Source organism: Sphaeramia orbicularis, chromosome 12 (assembly GCF_902148855.1).
Source record: "Sphaeramia orbicularis chromosome 12, fSphaOr1.1, whole genome shotgun sequence".
Taxonomy (NCBI): Eukaryota; Metazoa; Chordata; class Actinopteri; order Kurtiformes; family Apogonidae; genus Sphaeramia; species Sphaeramia orbicularis.
Genome location: NC_043968.1, coordinates 76,523,040 through 76,548,181, shown reverse-complemented (window position 1 = coordinate 76,548,181; position 25,142 = coordinate 76,523,040). Strand labels below are relative to the sequence as shown.

At 35.6% G+C, this 25,142-nt stretch overlaps 1 protein-coding gene across 1 annotated transcript in view; it reads left to right on the top strand.

The window, feature by feature from the left end:
- glis3 (GLIS family zinc finger 3) overlaps positions 1–25,142 on the top strand; it is a 59,049-nt gene that overhangs the window by 15,788 nt on the left and 18,119 nt on the right. Inside the window, exons 4-5 of the mRNA XM_030151092.1 lie at positions 15,074–15,235; positions 20,797–20,907. Of these exons, the coding sequence (XP_030006952.1) occupies positions 15,074–15,235; positions 20,797–20,907 (273 nt within the window). The remainder of the gene's footprint in view (positions 1–15,073; positions 15,236–20,796; positions 20,908–25,142) is intronic.

Sequence of the window (25,142 nt, the reverse complement as noted above, 5' to 3'; positions counted from 1 at the left end):
GGCTGAATTTGTGAAATGCAAAAATTACACTGAAGATATTAACAATCAAGGATGTCACAATCATTTTAGTTCAGGTTGCACATCCAGATTAATATGATCTAAAGTGGATCAGACCAGTAAAATACCATCATAATAACCTACAAATAATGATAACTTCAAATTGTTCTCTGTTTTAGTGTAACAAAGGAAAATTACATGAACATTTTTACATTAAATAATTCTTTCACAAAAATTGTGAATAACCTGAACAATATAAAATGTCTTAAGTAAGTGCAATTTTATCAATATTCTGCCTGTTATTCAGTGTTTTGTGTTTTGTAAATCCACTGTGATCTGTAAGTTGTAATGTACATGTGCAAATGATAAATTGAGGCAGAATATTATTAAAATTGCACTTATTTTCTGGTTGTTCAGGTTATTCACATTTTTAAAGGATAGTTTGAACATGTAAACATTTTCAGAATGTAATTTTACTTTTTTCATTCTAAAATATAACAGAAACATTTGGAGTTGGCATTATTTATAGGTTATTATGTTATTTTACTTTTTGTTTATTTTTAACCTAAACTAAAATGAGTTTGACACCGCTGTTTTAAACCCTAGCTTAACCCATAAATGCCCAGCGTTACTTTTGTGTCAGTTTCCAAATAAAATTTTCTCTATATCTAATCTTTCTTGGTGATTTATCACCATTTATTATAATATTGCCTTCTGTATTTTGCATTTTATCAGTATAAATCAGCTATTTTCCTGTATTAAATTAACTGATCTTGAAGATGTTCATAAAATCTCAGATTAAAGTTGTGGGGTCATTATATCAAAAACATAAAAAAACTGAAGAAAAAGTGACTTTCTCAGTCCAATCTCTCATTAACTGAACATAAACCCAGTGTGTCCATTCACTGTCATCGATCCAACTACATGGGCTTTACAGGTGAATCAATGTTGTAGAAGATGACGGTGTTTCCATGGTAACTACGGAGCCTCTGAATGTCCAAATGGGTCATATCTGATGACCATGAAAAAATTAAGAACTGTATTTTACACCAATTATTGACATGTATTGATAGGATTAGTGGATCAACAGGTATGAAACAGTTTAGATCAGTCGATGGTTTTGGTCTGTGTTGGATGTTTGGGTCTTTATGGGTTAAGTTAAGGGTTCCATGAAAAGAGTGGATGTTGAAAGGTTAATAGTAAATCTGTTTTGGGTTTTCTTGTATTTTATCTTGGTAAAAGTATGCACACTTGCAAGAAAGAAAAGATTAAAAAAAAAAGAATAGAAACCTCAGTGAAGCAGGGGCCAGAGTGAGCTGACCTCAGAGTAAGACTGGGCTCTGGACACATTCTGCTGGCACAGATGGCAGCTGTCGTTGTTCAGCCAGGGCCACGAGGACCTGCCAGGACCTGTCAGGGACTGGCCATTACACCGATCCTCCCTGAGAAGCCGCCATGCTGCTTTCTTTTGAGCCCAGTCCTCCTGTATGACAAAGTAAAAGCCCTCCATGCTTTATGAGAGCCTATGAGACGCACAGAGTTACGCCGTTACTCCTGGCCAGTCACACAGTTTTGGCAGTATTTGAACTTGGCTCCCCACTCTCTGGAAGGCTATTTACCACGCTTTCTCTGGCTGTGCAGGTTTTCTTGTGGCTCTCTGAGTCTGTTGTTGAATTTTTTCTTTGCACTATTTTTAGGCTCGATCTATTCTGTCAGTGTTTTGTAGCGAAAGAAGCATTTAATTGTGAATCAGAAACAGAGTGCCCTATTGAAGATCAGGAGTTTACCCATAAACACCCAAACAGCCACTGACGACCAAAACCATCTACTGATGTAAAATGTTCAATAGAGCCACTAATCCAGTGGTTCCCAACCTTTTTTGGCTTGTGACCCCATTTTAGCATCACAGATTTCTGGTGACCCCAGAACGGGGACTTTTTCTTTTTTCCTCAAAAATGAATTTGTTTTTGATCATGTAATAGTTTGCTATACTATGTTGCAAATAAAGGTTAATTTTAGAGGACATTTATGCCCTGTTTCCATTGCATGGTATCGGCTCGACTCGACTCGACTCGACTCGACTCGACTCGGCTAGGCCTTTTTGCGTTTCCATTACGAAAAAGGACCCGGAATCTGGTACCCGGTACTACTTTTTTGGTATCACCTCCGCCGAGGTTCCAGGACTGGGGACCAGATACTAAAACGTGACGTGCAAACACTGCAGACCACTGATTGGTCAGACAGTTTCCTCTGTGACCCGCCGTTTTACAAAAAACAGATGCGGAAGTGGACAGTAAATATAGCAGTACATTAGTCCACATGATAACAGCCCAAAACTATACCATGGTTGGTCGAGGAGATTCATTCTTTGGTGGCCGACGTAAAAATTCAGACGAGACAACACGTAACAAGTGAGTTTTCAGTAACTCTCTGAGCAGACGACACAGAAATAATGTGCCACATCGCTATGACGTCCAGGTACTGTGAAGTTAGTAGTATCCTGTAATAGAAACGGTCTCCAGGAATACTGAGTCGAGCTGAGCCGAGTCGAGCTGGTTCCATGTAGTGGAAATGCAGCATTAGTGTATATAGGGCCAGATCTATCAATGCTTTGTGTGTATTACAACATGTGCAAACTCATTGCACACACAAAAAAATGTACAAATTGATTTACTAACAGTGCGCAATAAGGGCTGCGTCTTTCAAAGGTACAAAATAGCACGTCTGATCCAGTTAGTACATTTGACACAATGAATACGCAATTTTGGGCGTTTTTATGCGCAGTTGTGCGTGTGCTGGGAGAAGAAAATGTAAATATATTAATTTAACACATGCAAAGGGATTTATCAAACCTGAAAGCAATTTTGCTGATAGAAACTGTGTCTGTATTTAACACGTCTGAAAAGAAGGAGCAAACAGTTTGGATGCGTAATTGCGCACACATGGAAGTGGTTAGGAGACAAAGAAATGATGAAAGGAGATGCAGAGAACGCATTTTTCACCCTTGTGTGAACATTTTGGAGTGACGGAAGAAAAAATAATTAGGACATATGCACCCCCCCCCCACACACACACACACACACACACACACACTTTACGGGAGTCTTTTCCATGATTGTGATTAAAAATACGCAGTGACATTCGGCTATATTTTGACAAAATTATGTGCATGTGACAGTCATTCAATCCAACTACACCACCACCCCACCCCCACGTGCACACGCACACACACACACACACACACACACACACACACACCCTTTTAAAATGAAAAATAAATGAATGAATGAGTCATGCAATACCTTCTGTGACTACACTCCTCCAATATTACATTTCTGTGCGTCTGGATCATTCAGTATCAGTTCCCATCAGTGCTGGTTTATCCCGGAGCAGTTTTTACAGCGTATTGTCTCCAGTAGCGCATGCAAAACTCTCATTTAAATAGGTTGGTCTCCAAGATTTTGCACCTGTTGTAATTTGTGCAAGCAATCTGAGTAAATCACCCGCAAACCGTGGTCACACCCCACACGCGAAATTCTAGATTGCGCAAGCAAATTAGTACACGCAAATTGGGATCTTAGTAGATCTGGCCCATAATATTTATTATGGACAGAGGCAGAAAAGCCAGGTGTAGATTACTGCACAAAGTAAGAATTTGATTTTCCTTGGTCAGGATATGTACAGTCAGTCCAACTTGGATTTACAAGGCTGACAATTAATACTGAGCAAACAAGAACTCAAACTATGAATTATGAAAGAGCTGCAGCATCTGAAACTGACCACTGTTGTGGAAATGTTCAACTGATAACCCACACACAAAGAGGAGGAGAGAAAGTTAGAGTTAAAATAAATAAATGCATTTATTGAGAAGTCAATCACAGAGAAACTCTGTAAATGAAGTCTGATTAACCATGAAAATATTAAAGATTATATAGACCAAAAATCCAACCCCCCAATGGTGACACCCAAATGACAACCCCATATGTTAATCATACCACTCCATACCAGTCCTTCCGGTTCCGGGGGGGAAGAGGCCATATTGGCCTCTTGCCCCTTACCTTGTTTAAATAATATCTAGCATGCAGGCGCCATCACATATCCAAACATTTAGGTGTTTGGGTTTTAACTCAAGGTAAGAACTCCGTTCCCGAGTCGGGGGTGTTACAGAGTGGTAACCATCACACATAAGCATATGCATGAAGAATGACTCAGCATTGAAAGAAGATGTACTAACAGTATAAAATATTAAAAGTATAAAATATAAAGAGTATAAAATATAAAAAGTACATTTTTCCACCACACCACAATGAACATTTGACAGATAAACAGAACCACAGTGCTTCAGTTTCACACTCACAGTTTATCTTTTATGGATTTGCATTGTCTCTGTCAACTCAACATATATTTTTATTAGTACGTTTTTCTTAATTTTTATCAATTACTAGAAATTTCAGGCGACTCCATTTGAATTCCAGGTGACCTCACATGGGGTCCCAACCCCAAGGTTGAAAAACACTGCACTAATTCTGTCAACACATGGAAATAATTCAGGTAAAATACAGTTATTCATCTTTTCATGGTAGTTCAGTTTGCTCTCTCCCTCCTTTCTCCCCTTCTCCCCCAGGCTCTCTCTCTCTCTCTCTCTCTCTCTCTCTCTCTCGCTCTCTCTCTCTCTCTCTCTTTCTTTACCCTCTCTCTTTAACCCCTTAACTGGTCCTGTCAGATGTCCATCCTCCACAGTCAGGGTCTGCTCCAGGTTTCTGCTGTTAAAGGTAGTTTTTCCTTCCACTGTCTCCAGTCACATGTGTTTGCTTCTGGAGGATTCTGTTGGTTTCTGTAAATTGGCTTCAGAGTCTGGTTTCGACCAGCTCTATATGTAAAGTATCATGAGATAACTTTTGTTATGATTTGGCACTATATTAATACATTTGAATGACTGATTGATTGATGTATTGATTGATTGATTGATTGATGGTCCTCAGATATGACCCATTTGGACGTTCAGAGGCTCTGTAGTTACCATGGACACACCGTCATCTTCTACAGTATTGAATCACCAGTAAAACCCATGGAGTTGGATTAATGACAGTGGATGGACACACTGGGTTTATGTTGGGTTAATGAGAGATTGGACTGAAAAAGTCACTTTTTCTTCAGTTTTTTCTGTTTTTGATATAATAACCCTCAAGTTTAATCTGAGATTTTATGAACATCTTCAAGATCAGTTAATTTAATACAGGAAAATAGCTGATTTATACTGATAAAATGTGAAATACAGAAGGCAAAATTATGATAAATGCTGATAAATCCTTAAGAAAGGTTAGATATAGAGAAAATGGATGAACAGACTTGTTTTTATGTTCGGTTAGTGATAGAGTTTGCTGAAAAAGTCACTTTTTCTTCAGTTTTCTCTTTGAAATTATTCTGAGCTTTTATGAACATCCACATGAGCAGTGAATAAAATATAAGAACATACAGGATTTACACTGAAAAAACTCAAAATAAAGAAGATAACATTATAATAAATGGTGATAAAACACTTAAGAACATTACATTTATGCATTTGGTAGCTGCTTTTTTCCCCATAGCGACTTACAGGGGAAAAACCAAAATAAAAGAATAAAATACAAGAATAGATTAAAGACATGAAACAGCTGTACAATTAAAAACAGTGTTGTACAGAAGAATAAAAAAGCAAAATGATAGACTAAAATACAAGAATAAATTAAAAAGACGTTAAAACAGCTGAACAGTTAAAAACAGTGAAATTAAAATACCAAGTAAAACAACAGAATAAACATAACAATACATTTAAGAAATGTATTATGCATGAAATGTATATAATACACTTAAGAAAGGTTAAACATACAGAAAAATTCACTTGGGAACTGCCACAAAAGTAGCACTGGGACTTATGGGTTAAGGCAGGGGTGTCAAACTCATTTTAGTTCAGGGGCCACATTAAACTCAAATTGATCTCAAGTGGGCCGGCCCAGTAAAACAATAGCATAATAACCTGTAATAGTGACGTCTCCAAATTTTTCTCTTTGTTTAAGTGCAATCAAAACTAAATTATAAAAATATGTACATTTGCAAACTATCCAAACAAAAATGATGTGAATAACCTGAAAAAAACTGAAATTTCTTGAGAAAAATAAGTGCAATTTTAACAATATTACACCTCAACTTACCAATTATACAGTGGCGATTTCTCATAAACTGCAAGGGAAGCCCGGCTTCCCCTAAAATTATGAAAATTAAATGGTTAAATACGTACGGTTGTGTTGACATTTTATTGACCACAAATGTGTTAGAACACATTCATTTCACAGATGAGTTCGTTCAGAATCAGCTTTATCACAAATCAACAGACTCGATGTTGTTCACTTCTCCTCCATTCCCGTTGTGCTGTTTTCTCCTCCATCTCTGCTCAGTGCATTTGTCCGTAGACACCGGGCGTCTCTGGGCTTCAATGGGACTGAGTGGAACAGTTTTTTTCATCGCCTCAAAACTGGATGGTAATTGGATGTTGTCCCGCCCCCGGACGCCGGGCGTCTCTGGGGGTGAATGGAGCTGTGGGCAGAGCTCGGCCGGGCTGGACGCCAGAATCCCACATGCTGACTGGAAGATCAGTCGAAAGGCTGAATCCCATTTGATTGACAGCTAGTTTGAGATCTCCTCCTTCACTGACAAAGTTCAGTTTAATACCGTCACACATTCTGCTGTGAAAGAGAGAGAAACCACTACGAAATTACTCGTTCATTTCTTGCACTGTAAATAAAACACACTCATTGTACTTCCTTGTTTCAATTTAACATAATTTCAGCGTTTTCTTGTTTCAGTTCCATAATTTAATCATTTCTTGTTCGAGTTTAATATCGTTTTGTAGATAGTTAAATCAAACTGTCGGCTAGGTCAGAGTGAAAGGAGCATCTGTAGTTTAAAAAGGCTGAAGTCTTACACCCACAACACAATGGGCTAACGCAATCTAAGCAGAGAGGACACTGGTCCAGTCCCTGGAAAAGACGCCTACTTGGTACGATAAGGTCACTGAGCATTTTCTTAAAAAGGAACGGAGGGCCGAATGTATGTTTAAATAACCTGACTTTTTTTTTTTTTTTTTTATGTAAGCCGACAATGAGCTTCCCCTGTCTGAAAGACGAGCAGCCGCCACTGCATTTATACATATGCATATTACGGATTGGATCTACAAAGGCACAAAATATTTAATAACAGGAAGATTAATGTTAAAATTTCACTTTCAAAATTTCAAGTTTTTCGCATTTTATTGTTAAAGGATAGTTTGTAAATGTTAATATTTTCATCATTTACTGTAAGTTTTTACACTAAAACAAAGAGAAAAATTTGGAGTTGTCATTACTTATTTATAGATGTAATGTAATAGTATGTTTTCACATTAAACTAGGAACATTTGGAGTCATTATTTGTAGGTTATTATGCTATTATTTTAGTTGAGATCACATTGGTCTGTATGTGGAACCTGAACAAAAATGACTTCGACATCCTTGATTGTTAATATCTTAAGTGTAATTTTTGCACTTTGCAAATTCATCCTGCAGGCCAGACTGGAACCCTTGGCGGGCTGGTTTTGGCTCCTGGGCCGATTGTTTGACACCTGTGGTTTTAAGGGAAGATGGATTGTTGTGCTGTTATACATATGTTCTTCAGGGCCCGTAACACTATACATTTAAATAATTTCCCAAATGGTTATGTTAAATGAAATTGTCATCATAACTTTTTAGCATTGAGCTAAAAAAGTCATATTAAGTTATCAGTTTTGAAGTTCAAAATTAGAACCAGAATGGCCTCAAGTTGCATTCTCGAGCAAAGATGTTGACATGGAATTTCTGTGATGAGAATAGATGGTAGTAGTTTTATGTGGAATGCAGAGGAATGTTATGAGTGAATCATTAATGGGAAAAGGGAGAATATTTCAGTGGGCTGTGGCTTGATGAGTGAGATGAATCAGTATGTGAGGAATTCAGCCCTGGACGAGGAATAATAAAACTGGATATGGTCTGTGTCTTTCCACCATTAGGTCTTAGTAAGGACATTCCACAGCTCTCTGAACAGGAACACAGAGTAAAGTCCTGGTCATACTAGAGGAACGTTCTGATGAGTCACATAGTTTACCGCTGAAGTCACTTTGGTCACCTGCTACTCCAAAACCTGCTTCCTTGAAATGGATCAGTGCTGTGCTAGTATTTGTCTGGAACAGGGGGGTCAAACTCATTTTAGTTCAGGTTCCACATTCAGCCCAGTTTGACCTTCAGTAAAAATAATAATAACACAATAACCTATAAATAATGGCAACTTTTCCTCTTTTTTTAAATTTATTTTTTGCACATCATAAAACAGGAAAAACTAGAAGCACTCGGAGAGCGCAGACCTCCGCCAAGGCTGATCAGTGGCGCCCCCCGTGGGCCCCCCCACCCCCGATCACCACCAAAATTTAATCATTTCTTCCTTATCCCATTTCCAACAAACCCTGAAATTTCATCCAAATCTGTCCATAACTTTTTGAGTTATGTTGCACACTAACGGACAGACAAACAAACAAACAAACAAACAGACAAACAAACCCTGGCAAAAACATAACCTCCTTGGCGGAGGTAATAAAAAACAACATTTCAACAAGTATCATTATTGTGCAGGAGAGGTTTAGAAACCAAAAAGGGCTTATATGAATACCTCCCCAAAAATTAACAATACGCAAGAAAAACTAGAAGCACTCGGAGAGCGCAGACCTCCACCAAGGCTGATCAGTGGCCCCCCCCCCGTGGGCCCCCCCACCCACGATCACCACCAAAATTTAATCATTTCTTCCTTATCCCATTTCCAACAAACCCTGAAAATTTCATCCAAATCTGTCCATAACTTTTTGAGTTATGTTGCACACTAACGGACAGACAGACAAACAAACAAACAAACCCTGGCAAAAACATAACCTCCTTGGCGGAGGTAAAAATACAATATAACTGAATTAATAAACTAAAGTAAAAACAATAAAAATGTAAATCACATTACAAATCATCAAATACAAATCAAATGACATATAGCCTTACAATTTTTCACAAATTAAAGTCCTTTACAGATGCTTTTTTTTTTTTTTTAACTTTTTTTTTTTTTTTTTAACAACTTTATCATTTTTCCATTATAATTACATCTGTCAGGCATATCTTATGCAATTCTTAAACTTGACCCCCCGCCCCCACCCACCCACCCAGGTGGCATCCCCACACATACATCCATATAAACACACAGACAAACAGAATACCAAAAAAAAAAAAAAAAAAGACTCCAAGATGCTTTTTAAACAATGATAAAGTAGATGTTGATTGAAGTTCCGGTCGTAGATTATTCCACAGATTACGTCCAAGATATTTCAAAGAATACTGACAGAAGTTCGGCAGTACAGAAAAAATAGATAAATAAATAAATAAAATAAATCATCTATAAATAATGGCAACTTTTCCTCTTTGTTTTAGTGCAATAAAAAACATTAAATTATGAAAATATTTCCATTTACAAACTTTCACAAAAAATGTGAATAACCTGAAAAAACTGAAATTTTGTAAGATAAAATAAGTGCAATTTTAACCATATAATGCCTCACCTTATCATTTATACATTTGCATTACACACAATGTTACACAGACGTGTGGGAACAGGCAGAATATTGTTGAAATTTTGGAGTTTGGAACTAAAATAAGAACAATTTCTACAATATTACATCGCAGCTTATTTTTTAACTCAACTTACAGATCACAGTGGATCTACAAATGCACCAAACATTTAATAACAGGCAGAATATTGGTACACAGAGTTTTCTTTAGATATTTCAGGTTGTTCATATTTGTTGAGGTTCTTCACATTTTAGTGTTGTAGGATAGTTTGTAAATGGAAATATTTTCATAGTGTAGTGTTGTTTTTTTTCACATTAAATCAAGAAGAAAATATATAGTTATTTATAGATGATGCTCTTATTTTACTAGATGACATTGGTCTGTTTGTGGAACCTGAACGAAAACAAGTAAGACGCCCTTGAGTGTAAATACCTTCAGTGTAATTTTGCACTGTGCTTACAAATGTAAGTCTAAGGTTTTCCATCTTTTAATCTGTTTTTTGTGTAAATTCATCAGGAAAGGTCTTCTTAAACTGCTGTTCTGTTTTTATTGCACATGATAGTTTCAAACCATTTTCAAAGTAATAGAAGATAGAAAAGAAAACACTAAATGACAATACGCTGATGTGTGTATGCACACTGACCCCTGCTGGTGAAACAGAAAACCATCTTTACCTTCAGCTTTAAATGTGGGATTTGTGTCAGATATGTGCTTAGAAGTGGGGTAAAAAAAAAACTGTCCAAAAGCTTCAAAAATAATATGCATAAATGTGTTGCTATCATAGATTTTTTGGTAGTTTTCATGGCAGTTTGACTATATGCTGAAGTATGTTATAATGTGTTCAGCGTTAGATTTGCTGAGTCTGTTTTTCAAGTGTAAAAAGTGACATATTAAGCTTATTCAGTCCATAAAATTGATTGACTGATTGATTGATGTATTTATTTCGAACATGAATGTCAAACAGAAGAAAATAAATAAACAAAACACTTAAACATAAAACATATAATACATATTCGAAAAGGAGTGAGAAGAAGTGCAACTTATAAACTCCCACCCCTTCTCCTTATATAATAATAACAATAATAACCTTCTTAGTCTAATCATATCTATACACTATGCCATAATATGACTGATACTTACAAGTAAATAATTAGGTTTCTGGCTTTATATTATTATGAACAAATATAATATAATTTACATAAACACATAATACAATAACACATATATGTAAATACATATTCATACACAGATCTATACACACATATACACCTGCATATATACACACACACACACACATACACACCTATACATACATTTACACACACTTACCACATACTTGTACATCTTTAGAACACCCAGTGATCCCCAACACCTCCCTCATCCCTGTACCTCTGAAAAAATAAAAGTAATATTTTTTTTGTTTTGTTTTGTTTTTCTTAAATTTTGATTTTATTGGAGCATATGAGACACAACATCTTCCAGTCACCTTAATCTGTTCCATATTCCTCACAGTGCACATATTAAAAAACACATTCTCCATCAAACAGAGTACAGTGAGGCTAATACTTTTCTGCTTGTCTCTGTCCCACTTTCTTAGAGATTAGAACTGATTATTTTATTTCTTTTTTATACTTCAAACATCCAGGGAGAGAACAGCATGGACATATCTAGCTTTTTATAATATTCAACAGAAAAGAAAAATTACAAGCAATAGTAATGCAGAATGAAAAAAAAAAATTTAAAAGACATAGTAAATTGAATAGTCTCCTTTTATATCACCAAGGTAACACTTGACATGTATTATTTCACATACTTTTCCCATTTTTTCCAATGTTTGACACATATTTCTAATTTTAGATCAACGGTGAATTAGATTTTTTCCATTTTTTTTAGTTGGCTCATCTTGTACCATCCATTTTTTGGTTATTGCTTTTTTCCTTGCTGCCAAAAGGCAACATTTGTTTAACCGCATAGGTTAAAAGAAGTTCCAGCAAATACTAAGTTGAGTTAAACATACTGTATTTAAATAATTCATCACACATTGTACACTTAATCAATTTCAATAGAAAAAAAACTGAAATAATGAAAGGAGCTTGGTTGAAACAGTATGTTATAAGTAAATGCTAAGTTTAATGATATTTTGATGATGACATAGATGTAGCTGGTAGGCTATATGTAAAAATTTGACTGATGTTTTAAAAAATACTTAATAATTTCCTTAAAAATCTGCTTAATTTTATTACGTGTCAAGCAACTAGTGGCCGTATTTTTTCAAGCTCCATCCATAATACTGTTATGATATCTTTACAATTGGCTTAAGACTCTGGTTTAGACGAGCTGTAAATATAAAGTATCATGAGATAATTTTTGTTATGATGTGCTCTCCAACAGTCTACAGGAGATGTTTGAGCCCAGGCAAAGTAATTATAATTTAGGGGGAACTGAAATCTACTAGAGAATTAAGTGTAGAACAAACATAAAAAGCCAGTGTATCTCTGTTAGAGGGGTACATCTGTGGAATAATCTGGAGCAAAACTTAAAAATGTCTTCTTCAATTTGTGCATTTAAAAGGATGTATAAATCCACTATAATAACTAAATATAGAACAATATAGAAGTACGCATAAAATAAGATATTATTGTAGTTAATTGGTTATCATGATAAGAAGACATCATATTTATTGATCATTGTATTTGGAGTAAATATTTAAAGTGCATATAAATATTATAGTTTATATTAAAAACGGTTGATTACATAAATCTGATTGTGCGAGGTGACTAAAAAAGTGTCTATGAATGGTTTGTATGGATGTTTTGTGTTATTGTAAAAATATACAGAAGAAAATATGTGTCAACAAAGCAAGGAAAGCAGATCTAGTTTGATTATTAGTTTGTAAAAAGGGGGTGGGAGTCAATAAGTTATACTTCTTCCCACTCCTTTTCGAGCGCAGAAAAATTGTATTTATTTATTTTAGGGCTGAGCAAGTTAATGCGTTACTACCGCGTTAACGCATTTATTAAATAACGCAGACAATTTTTTTAATCTCCCGTTAATGCCGTTCTGCCTTTCAAGCAAGTCTTACTTCATTTATACATACGGACTCTTATTTTGAGACTCATGCTTTTATTTGGCACGTCACACGCAAGAAGCGCTGGTGCTCTTTGTGAACTGTTTACGAGCTGAGAGGAGAAAGCGAACTTTTCGAGTAATGCTGAATCAAACTTTGTTTAAATCCTGTAGTTCAACGCCTGGATGTATCAATCATTTTGTTGTTTGCTAAATAAATTCACATGCAAACGTGCCGTTAGAAACATGTTTATGACGTTATTTTGGATGTGTTTATTACAATGTGTTATTAACATGTTTAAGCTAATTCGTTTATGCTAGCAGTCGGAGATGGGTTGCTAATTCTTTATGCAGGCTCATGTTAAGTTTATGTAAATTCATTGGTTGTGTTTAGGTATAATATGCCAGCCTCTGAACTAACTTTTACTTATTTACGATGTGATTAGCTCGATGCTAACTTGAATGGGAAAATCCATAGACATGCATTTACAATGTCTTTTTATCCAGCAACAGAGGTTCACATCAGAGATATTTGATACTATTCATTCTTACAACAACTGAACATAAAATATTCACAGGCAAATGTTTTTGGGGCCATACAAACAGAGTGAAAGAAACGTGTCTGTTAGTTCCTTCCTATGTCCGAGCTGACTACGGTAACACCGAAAGGACAAAACATATGTTAGTGCAACTTATTCCGACCACTAGAGGGCCCCCTTTGCTTGCTTTGAACACCTGAACATCACATATTCTTAGTCTTATTAGTATTAGTACTTATTAGTGGGCTTAAGACTCCTGTCAGTCACTCACAAGCGGAAATAAACTGATGGGGACATAAACATGGAGAAAAGTACTGGTCTGTTCCATGGACTTTTTCATTTTAAATGTCTTCAGATGGTGGGATTGAGAAGGACAAAGTTGTTTGGAAGCACTGCAATGTGGAATTATTTTTATCACCGGAGTACTTCAAGTCTGAAATATCACTTAAAGGCAATACACGCTGTTGATGCCGGCAACCCCCCCCCCCCCCCCCCCCCCAAATATAACTATGTGATTAATCGCGATTAATTGTAGAAATCCACGCGATTAATTGCGCTTAAACATTTTAATCGCTGCCCAGCACTAATTTTTTTTTTTTTTTTTTTGACCATGTTGTATGATTCTTTGTTATCTGATGATTGTATGTGCTCGAAATAAACTACTACTACTACTACTACATGTGGTGCTATATAAATAAAATTTGATTGATTGATTGACGATCTTTAATAATATATTTGCTATTTCTCTTGTAGAGTTCTCCCAAAGTCTGAGTCACATAAGTTTAAAAAGCAACAGGAATAGCTTTGTTTGTCCTTGAGGTAACAGTTAAGACCTACTCTGTCACTTCAGACTAAAAATTAGTCATTTATCTATTCAGAATGTTTTCTATGTTTCGTATTTTGTTCGTAATCTCCTTTTTCCCACACGCTGAGGTCAACAGTCCTGTCTGTGGATAGTTTCAGCTTATTGCTCCAGGTGTATGAGCATTATGAGGATGGAGGCACATCTCTCACCTAATATTAACCCTTTCATGCAAAGTGGTCACTACAGTGGACAGTTATTCTTCAGCTGTTCTCTTGTATATTCATGGATTTTATTGTTTCAGTTCCATATTAGCCAACACAGTGGACGCCTATGCATCATCCCATACACTGCAATTCATACCATTACTGTAACTTTGCTGTTCTAAATAGCAGTAACATGTTTGAGTGTAAATCAGTTGCTTGTTATTGTTAATAGACTGTAATTAACCATTTTTCTTAAACAAAAATGGTTTTTTTTGCATATTATCTCCATAAAGTGAGTAATAACTAATATTAGAGTATGTTAAAATGTGACAAAACACCAGATTAGCAGCATTTAAAAAAAAAAAAACAAAAAAAATTAGTAGTTTTCACTCAGTATATCAGTAAATACATGTTTCTTTTTGCTTTTAAAAATGAAATGCATGCTATCCAGCAGAGTGGATATTTTTGCAACTCCATGAAAAATAGGTTCATAAAAAAATTTCAATCACGTTTTTTTCATGCCTAAAGAGGAAAAATATCTTGATTAGGGTCAAAACACGTTATTCAAAATCTCTCTGACAGGACATTTTAGAAACAATTTGACCCACATTTTTACTTTTAAATCCATTTTTGCTTTAGTTGGACCATAAGGGATTATCTAAAACAAGGAGCTACTTTATATTGAAATAAATGTTGGAATGGCAATCAATTAATGTTCGCTCTCTGACAGGACATTACTGTGTTTGGACCCATTAAGGTTCTCATAATTCACACATAAAAGGGTTAATAACATTTTATTTCCCTGTATGGTTATAGTTCGAGGGCTGTAAGAAGGCTTTCTCTCGACTAGAAAATCTGAAGATCCACCTTCGAAGCCACACGGGGGAGAAACCCTATGTGTGTCAGCACCCAGGATGCCACAAGGCCTTCAGCAACTCCAGCGACAGAGCCAAACACCAGCGAACACACCTGGACACGGTGAGTGGCCATAATGGCGGAAACATGAAACAGCCCTTTTCCACCAACAGTTAGAACCAGAGCCTGAGGCCATAGTTTGTTTGTTTGTTTATTGATTTATTTATTTCAAATTAGCATTAAAACCAAACAATAAAAGGATTATATAACAAAGGAAAAAAAGGAGCGAGAGGAAGTTTAACTTATAATCTCCCGCCCCCTTACCCCATCCTTCAACCTACCCTAAATTTCCGTCAGATTCCATAAGTAACTCAAAAATCCTACACATATCAGACTAAATTCTGACTATGCACAAAACATAAAATTGCTGAACATATGAAGGATAGACTGTCCATTTGGCAGCAACATTTCATATTAACGTAAACTCTGTCCTTTTCATAGCAGTAATAGTGGACATATCAAAAACAAAAACAAACTCTGTCCATTTATAACAATAATACACATATTAAAAAACAAAAATAAACTGTCCTTTTCATGACAATAATACAGATATTAAAAACAAAAGTAAACTGTCCATTTATAACAATAACGCATTTTACAAAACAAAAATGAACTCTGGCCATTTCATAACAATAATACACATATTAAAAAACAAAAATAAACTCTGTCCTTTTCATGACAATAATAGATATTAAAAAACAGAAGTAAACTCTGTCCATTTATAACAATAACATATTACAAAACAAAAATAAACTCTGTCCTTTTCATGACAGTAATACAAATATTAAAAAACAGAAGTAAACTCTGTCCATTTATAACAATAATACACATAATAAAAAACAAAAATAAACTCTGTCCATTTCATAACAGTAATACACATATTACAAAAGAAAAATAAGCTCTGTACTTTTCATGGCAATAAAACATATATTAAAAACAAAATAAACTCTGTCCATTTTATAACATTAATACACATATAAAAAAACAAAAATAAACTGTGTATTTCATAACAATAATACACATATTAAAAAAACAAAAATAAACTGTGTTTTTCATGACAATAATACAGATATTAAAAAACAAAAGTAAACTCTGTCAATTTACAACAATAACACATATTACAAAACAAAAATAAACTCTGTCCATTTCATAACACTAATACACATAAAAAAACAAAAATAAACTCTGTCCATTTCATAATAATGCACATATTAAACACAAAAACAAACTGTCCATTTCATGACAATAATACACATAGTAAAAAACAAAAACAAACTGTCCTTTTCTTGACAATAATACAAATATTAAAAAACAAAAATAAACTCTGTCCTTTTCATAACAATAATACAAATATTAAAAAACAAAAATAAACTCTGCCCTTTTCATAACAATAATACAAATATTAAAAAACAAAAATAAACTCTGTCCAGTTTATAACAATAATACACATATTAAAAACAAAAATAAACTCTGCCCATTTCATAACAGTAATACACATGTTAAAAAACAAAAATAAACTGCCCTTTTCATGACAATAAAACACATATTAACCCTTTCATGCATAGTGGTCACTACAGTGGACAGTTATTGTACAGCTGTTCTCTTGTATATTCATGGATTTTTTTTTTTTTTTTTTTTTTTTTTTTACACATATCTTTATTAAAGTTTTAAGACACTACATATCTTTTCTGACATGAATTGATAACCTTGTGTAGATCTCCCCTGAGCATAACCCCCAGAATCACAAGCCCCCCCCCCCCCCCCCCCCCCCCCTATAGTTTTCACACAATTTATCAGTAAATACATGTTTCTTTGCTTCAAAAATTAAACGCATGGTGTCCAGCTGATTCTTATTCTTATTACTATATTTTATTTTATTTTTTTTTTAAACTTTTTTTATTTTCTAATGTTGTGGGGTTTTTTTTTTACTTTTTATTTATTTTATCTGTTTATTTTTTATTTATTTTTATAAGATATTTTTCAATCACATTGTTTTTTCATGTTTAAAGAGAAATGAAAACACTCAGGGAAAAAATCTTGATTAAGGTTCTCATAATTCGTGCATGAAAGGGTTAAAAAACAAAAATAAACTCTGTCCATTTCATAACAGTAATACACATGTTAAAAAACAAAAATAAACTCTGTCCTTTTCATAACAATAACACGCATATTAAAAAACAAAAAATAAACTCTGTCCATTTCGTAACAATAATACACATATTAAAAAACAAAAGTAAACTATTCTTTCCATAACAATAATCCACAAAAATAAACTGTCCATTTTTTAGCAGTAATATACATATAAAAATAAACTGTCCAATTCATAACAATACCCATATAAAAAAACAAAAATATACTCTGTCCATTTCATGACAATAATACTCATATAAAAATAATAAAAAACTGGAACCAAAAAAAAAGGGGTTGAACTGTTGTGAACATGTTATATATTATAAGTTGGAAAAAAGAGGAAGGAGACGACAACCTTAGTGTACAAGAAGAGAACCCAGTGGGAAAAAGAATATGCAGTAACTGCAGAATAAAGTCAGCGCTTGGTGATGATTAATTCATCTACTAGGTTTATGGGAAAGGTTGAAAGCAGCACAAGAAAGAGGAAGCAGGCTCATTTCCTTGAATGGAAGAATGAAGGATAAACTATTGCCACATTTGGAATACAAAACTTGTAAAAAGTGGATCTGGATGTGAGAATATGTTGATGCAGTTATTATAGTCCAGTGTACGCTTTAGTCCGCCGTCTGGTAAAACCACATCATTCATTCATTCCATTGAGTAAAGTAAATGTGTCAAACTCCGGTCCTTAAGGGCCGATATCCTGCATGTTTTAGATATTTCCCTCTTCCAGCACACCTGGTTCAACTAATGATCAGCTCATCATCATGATCTGCAGAAGCCTGATAATGATGTAATGGCTTCCAGGTGTGATGGAAGAGGGAGACATCTAAAACATGCAGGATACCGGCCCTTGAGGACCTGACTTTGACACCCCTGGAGCAAAGCGTTTTCCAACCCCAATGACCTGCATACAACAGTATCTGATCATGCAAATCAGCTAAAATTTCCTTAGGGCGTCAAATGAGTGGCCATTTTTGTCAAAAAAAAAAAAAAAGTTGTAAGAAATGCATAGAACTGTGTTGAAATAATGCTAATACATTTGTGCACAGACTACTGATATTATGACAGTGGAAGCTCTATTTTCAGAAATATTGGATTTTGAATAGCACGTGTATGTGAAAACTTTTGCTGGTGGACGGACGTGACATTACCCATGATGATCTGGTCAGTACCAGTACTTTATTAGGAATAAACTTATATACTTACTATTGCTAATTCTCCTCTTGTTCATAAATGTTAGTATTGTGAATCTAAAACAATAACAGCTGACACAAAAACACAAAATGTGGCAGTGGACGGATGTGACATGGTTGTTACAGATCCCATCATACTGATGCTCGGCAGCCATGTCACCGTTTACACTAATGATCCCTGTGCAAAAACTAGTATCATAATTATTTATTGTATAGTTTATCATCATACTAAAGAGGAAATAACAATATAGAATTGTTATTTCGTTATAAAAATGCTTATTATTAGAAAACTGTTGATTTAAAAAGTGACGTGTGACATTCTTAATGTATGTATTGGCGTAACATAAGCAGGATGGATCAGCACCATACTCCATATTGAACCTGTAAAAATAAAACATGTGACATGTAGGATAGAATCTTGTAAGAAAAAATGGGGAATCTAAAAGAATAGAATATTTGTTTTTCAGGTAAACTCAGTTCAAATATAACCTGGCCATTTGTGACATGAAAATATAGCATTAATTGTGATGAAATTGGACATTTTTGAGCTGAAAACATAGTTCATATGACCATCAACATGTTGCAACAGAAGTGAAATGCTGTAAATTTGCATAACTTGCATTTACCAACACAAAGTTCCTATGGGGATTCACTTCTATTGATTTCTTATGCACAAAGAATTTAATAAGACCTCTAAGCAAATTTTAGCCGAAATACATTCAACAGAATACATGCAAGTTCAATATTTCAAATCATTTATTTATGCTTGAAAAGCAGCGGGAAGAAGAAAATGTATTTAATTCCAACCCCGTTTCTCATCAGTAACTGAACATAAGGAAGTTTCAAATACTTCCTCCTGTCTTTAAACTTCAACCAGGACAATGAACAGATAGGCCAATACCAGATTAGAACTAGAAGCACTCGGAGAGCGCAGACCTCCGCCAAGGCTGATCAGTGGCCCCCCCCGTGGGCCCCCCCACCCCCGATCACCACCAAAATTTAATCATTTCTTCCTTATCCCATTTCCAACAAACCCTGAAAATTTCATCCAAATCTGTCCATAACTTTTTGAGTTATGTTGCACACTAACGGACAGACAAACAAACAAACAAACAGACAAACAAACCCTGGCAAAAACATAACCTCCTTGGCGGAGGTAATAAACTCATTCAATCGTATTTACATTATTTAACCAAAATATGTGTGGAATTATAGGAACAATATACATTCATGGTGGTGTTACAGTTAACCGTTAACATTATAATAACTAGCGGCATTGTACCCGTGGTGCCATTGTACGATGGCATGTTAAGTAGAACTTGTCTGCCACCACTATCCATTTGTAAACTACCATTTAATCATGCATTGTGCAGGTAATAATTTGAGCTAACGTGTGAGGCATGAAGGGAAGAGCATGTATTTGTTTGGCCTGTCAGGTATGATTAAATTCATACAGCGGTAGTGAACCACAGCCTTCACACTGTAGCATCGTCTGCTAGCAGTAGAAATTTCATGAACGGCAGCATAACCACTTCAGAAAATGGAGTATGGTGGCAGGGATGAAAAATTCATAGTAGAGAGAGGCTAAAATCGCCCAGCATACCTCACAACATTTGAATACGGACATAAAATTGTGCCTAGTAGATAGTCAGGTAATATTTCTATTCATTTGGCAAGTTTGGCAGTGATCAGGCCTGTGAAGGCTGAGGAAAATATGTACAAACGCCCTCCTGTGCTGCAACATCGATCGATCAGACACAGAACGTGCATTATATAGCAGGATAATTACATACTAATAATGGTAAAGAACGGCACAGACCAACAATGGGAAGAACAACAGCAGAACGGGAATGGACAACACATACCAACTGGGTGAGGAACAACATCAACATTGTGAGACAGAATATTGATCAGATCATTGATTATAATGTTTCCTCTCTAAAGCTATGGACATGCAGACTGGTTTACATGACAGAACAAAAGGTTACACCAATCCTGACTGGTTCAAGAGCCAGATCTACTCTGGTGGAAAAGGCTTAAAATAGAGGTGGATGTAAAATAGATGACTAATAATAGATGATTAATCTCCAAGTATCAGATTTGTAATTTATTTTCCCTCAAAATAATTAGTTCCACCTTAGAAATGTAACATTAGTCACTATTGGATCCTAGTTCTACTGATACTCAGGCTGGAAAACACCCCTCTGATGCAGATTAATCTATCTGTTAATGACTGTATTTCCAGTGTCAGCTCATGTATATTTGTTGATCCATGCTCATGTGTGTCTGGCTGAACAGAAGCCGTATGCATGCCAGGTCCCTGGCTGTGCCAAGCGTTACACTGATCCCAGCTCATTGAGGAAACATGTGAAGTCCCACTCGACAAAAGAGCAACAGTTACGAAAGAAGGTACGGCATCGACGAAACTGCAGTTTTATTCATTTTATAATATACTTTTTTCCTTGAAAAATATTAGTAACTGCAATTAACTCATCTATTAAATGAACTGGCAATATTTTGTTAATCAACTTTGATTTGGGCCGACACGGTGGATAGAAGGTCCTGGGTCCAATTCCACCACCAGCTTGTGTGTGTGCGTGGGTAGGTGGGGGGCTTTCTGTGTGGAGTGTTTGCATGTTCTCCCTGTGTCTGCATGGGTTCTCTGCGTACTCCAGCTTCCTTCTGCCGTCCACAGACATGCCCTTCATAGGTTAAGTGGTTCTTCTAAATTGCCCATAGGTGTGAATAGTTGTACATGTGTGTCAGCTCTGCCATGAAGTGGCACCGTGTCCACCCCCCCATTCCCCGCACCCTCGCCCAGATAGGCCCCAGCACCCCCGTCCCCCTCTGGAGGATAAAGCAGTTCAGAAAATGAATGAATTAGCTCAACTCTCACAACTTTCAACTTTATTTATCCTCAGGAAAGGAGATTCAGTTTGCAGCAGGGGTCCTAAACACATGAGCACATACACAAAAACACAGAAACAGCACGTCCAGATGCCACCACAATAAAATTACACAACACAGGACAACACACGATGGAGCCACTCCCTCCCCAACACGAATGACAAAGGTCCAGTGGGTCAGTACACAAGTTAATTGCCATAATGGCCATGAGCATTAACCTCCTAAGACCCAGCTATGGGTTTTCTGTCCACAACTTTAGACAAAAAAAGAAAAGAAAGCTGTCCACCATAAAGGACATTCCATAAACATTTTAAAAACTGCATCTGAAAAAACTGTTGTATCATGATGTTTCCAATAAAACAAAAAAAGCTTGTACATTGCTGACATGTCCTGGGTCTCAGGAGGTTAAAAGATAAATAAATAATCACATAATAAAAATGTGTAAATATCAGCCAAGTGAATTCAGATTTCTTTAGAAACAGGAATAAAGGAATCCCTAGCATGTCCAGTTCTCAGTTGAGGAAGCCTAAAACAGCGACCAGAAGGGAGCAAATTCAACTCCCAAGAGTGGGTGATCAGGGCAGTTTAAAATGTATTCCGCCTTACCGTTGACCCGTTTAACATGCATGTCCTGCAGCTGGGTTAGCTGTACCCCAACCACCTTTGAGGCTACATTTACCAGCGTAGTTATCTTACACTTGCTGATCATCGACAGACCACCATACCACACCACAATACAAAATGTCAAAACCGATTTAATAAAACACTGGTAAAACAAAGTCATCAGAGTCCATCTCACATTAAATGATTTTATCTTCCTTAAAAAGAAAAGCCTCTGTTGTGCCTTTTTACACACCACCTCTATATTACTCTCAAAGGGTAATTTCCTGTCAGTGATGGTCCCTAAGTATTTGTGTTCATCAACATTTTCAACAACCTTATTTGAATAACAGTTTGTAATACATTGTGGGAAGACATACGGAAATCAGTAGTCCTATCCTTGGTTTTGGAGACATTAAATATGATTTTTATTTTATTTTTTATTTTTTTTTAATCTGTGATTCCAGTTTCTCAACTGTATATTGTCTGGTTTCTGTCCTCCCGTGACAGTAAATCAAACACCTTTGGATCAAACCAGACACTGAGATGTGGGAAACACTTCATCATTTTATACACCAAACAGTTGAATAATTGAAAAAAAAAAAATGTTGACACCTTAATTGAAAATGAAAATAATTAGCAGTTTCAGCTCTAATTTGTACGAATCTTAAATTCTATCCAGTGGTAATTTAACCCATAAAGACCCAGTGCAACTTTTGTGGCAGCTCCCAAATTATTTTTTTCTCTATTTAACCTTTACTTAAGTGATTTATCATCATTAATTATAATATTAGCCTCTGTATCTTGTATTTTCCACTGTAAATTATTTAGCTACATCAAAATCATTCATTAAATCATGAATCCATTCAGTAAGTCATTATCAGTTACATCAAAACAGAGAAAACTGAAGATAAAGTGACTTTTTCAGTGAAGATATCATTGACTGAGGACTGGATCTACGAAGGTCCTAATGTGCGTGTACTAATTTGTGTGCGCAATCTAGAATTTTGTGTGTGGGGTTGAACCGCAGTTTGCAGGTGATTTACTCAGATTACTTGCATAAATGACAACAGGTGCAAAGTCTTGGAGATCGCCCCATTTAAATGAGGATTTTGCGTGCGCTACTGGAGACAATGCGCTGTAAAAACTGCTCTGGGATTCACCAGCACTAATGGGAACTGTGACTGGGATGATTCAGATGCATGGAAATGTAATGTTGGAGGAGTTTAGTCATAGAAGGTATTGCAGGACTCATTCATTCATTTATTTTTCATTGTAGAGGTGGGGGGGTCGTGGGGGTTGTTGGATTGACTGTCAGGCACACATAATTTTGTCCCGCTGTAGCCTAATGTCAGTGTGTATTTTTAATCACAATCGTCCGATCAAGTGGAAAACAATCATTCCAAAAATGTTCACATGAGGGTGAAAAATGCGTTCTCTGCATCTTGTTTCATCCTTTCGATGCCTCCTTTTTGCGGCAATAACCACTTCCATGTGTGTGTAATTACATATCCAAACTGTTTGCTCTTCCCTTCGACGTCTTAAATATAGACACAGTTTCTATCAGCAAAATTGCTTTCAGGTTTGATAAATCACTTTGCGTGTGCTAAATTAATATATTTACATTTTCTCCTCCCAGCACACGCACAATTGTGTGTAAATGCCCCATATTCCATATTCATAGTGGCAAACGTACTAACTGGATGCAGATGCACTATTTTGCACCTTTGAAGAACGCAACCCTTAGTGCGTACTGTTAGTCAATCAGTTTGTACATTTTTTTGCGTGTGCAATGAGTTTGCACATGTTTTTATACACACAAATCTTTAGTAGATCTGGCCCTGAATGTGAAAACAAGTGTGTCCATCTACTGCACAGGTGTAAAATATGTGGCCTGAGGGCCAAAACTGGCCTGCCAAAGGTTCCAATCTGGCCCATGGGATGAATTTGCAAACTGCAAGTTAGGGCATCGAACTGAAAAATAATATAATAATAACCTATAAATAATGACTCTTTGATTTAGTGCAAAAAACATTAAATGATGAAAATGTTTACATTAGCAAACTATCCTTTAACAATAAAATGTGAATAACGTCAACAAATATGAACAACCCGAAATGTCTAAAGACAATTAAGTGCTTTAACAATTTTCTACCTGTTACTAAATGTTTTGGGCCTTTGTAGATCTGATCTGTAATGCATATGTTTAAATGATAAGTCAAGGCAAAATATTGATAAGATTGTACTTATATTTCTTAACAAATTTCATTTTTTTCAGGTTATTCACATCCTTTTTGTTTGGATAGTTTGTAAATGTAAATATTGGCATAATTGAATGTCATTGTTTTTTTGCACTAAAACAACTTGGAGTTGTCATTATTTATTGGCTATCATATAATTTTACTGGTCCGGCCCACTTGAGATCAAATTGAGCTGAATGTGGCCCCTGGAAGAAAATGAGTTTGACACCTCTGATCTACTGTCACTGATCCAACTCCATGAGTTTTACTGGTGACTCAATGTTGTAGAAGATGACGGTTTCCATGGTAACTACAGAGCCTCTGAACGTCCAAATGGGTCATATCTGATGACCATGAAAAGATGAAAAACTGTATTTTACACCAATTATTGACATGGATTGATAGGATTAGTGGATGAACAGGTATTAAACAGTTTAGATCAGTAGATGGTTTTGGTTAAAGGTGGAGGTTTGGGTCTTTATGGCTGTCCGTTTGTGAATATAGACATTTAATGAAGGAACTTAATACATGAGTCAACATAAGACAGTGTGCTAACGATTCACAAGATTTTACTCTTTACTTTTTTCATTAATTAGCTTACCATGGAAATGTCTAGAAAAGACTTGAGCCATCTATTTTTCTGATAATGACAGAGCCATGCCATGCTAAATTTGAAAACTATGGTGTTTGCTCAGTGCTTGTTTATCATCCTCTTCATTTTCCAATTAAGGCAAACAAGTTTCATCTTACAGCACCGCAGCTTTATGCTCTTTGGCTCTTACTGAGATTCATGTCACCATAGATACAAAGAAGGTGGGCTGTTACTAAAAAAAGTGACATTTTACAAAGTCTCCCACATTCACGGATTCTTTCATTAAAACAATGACAGATGTTTAA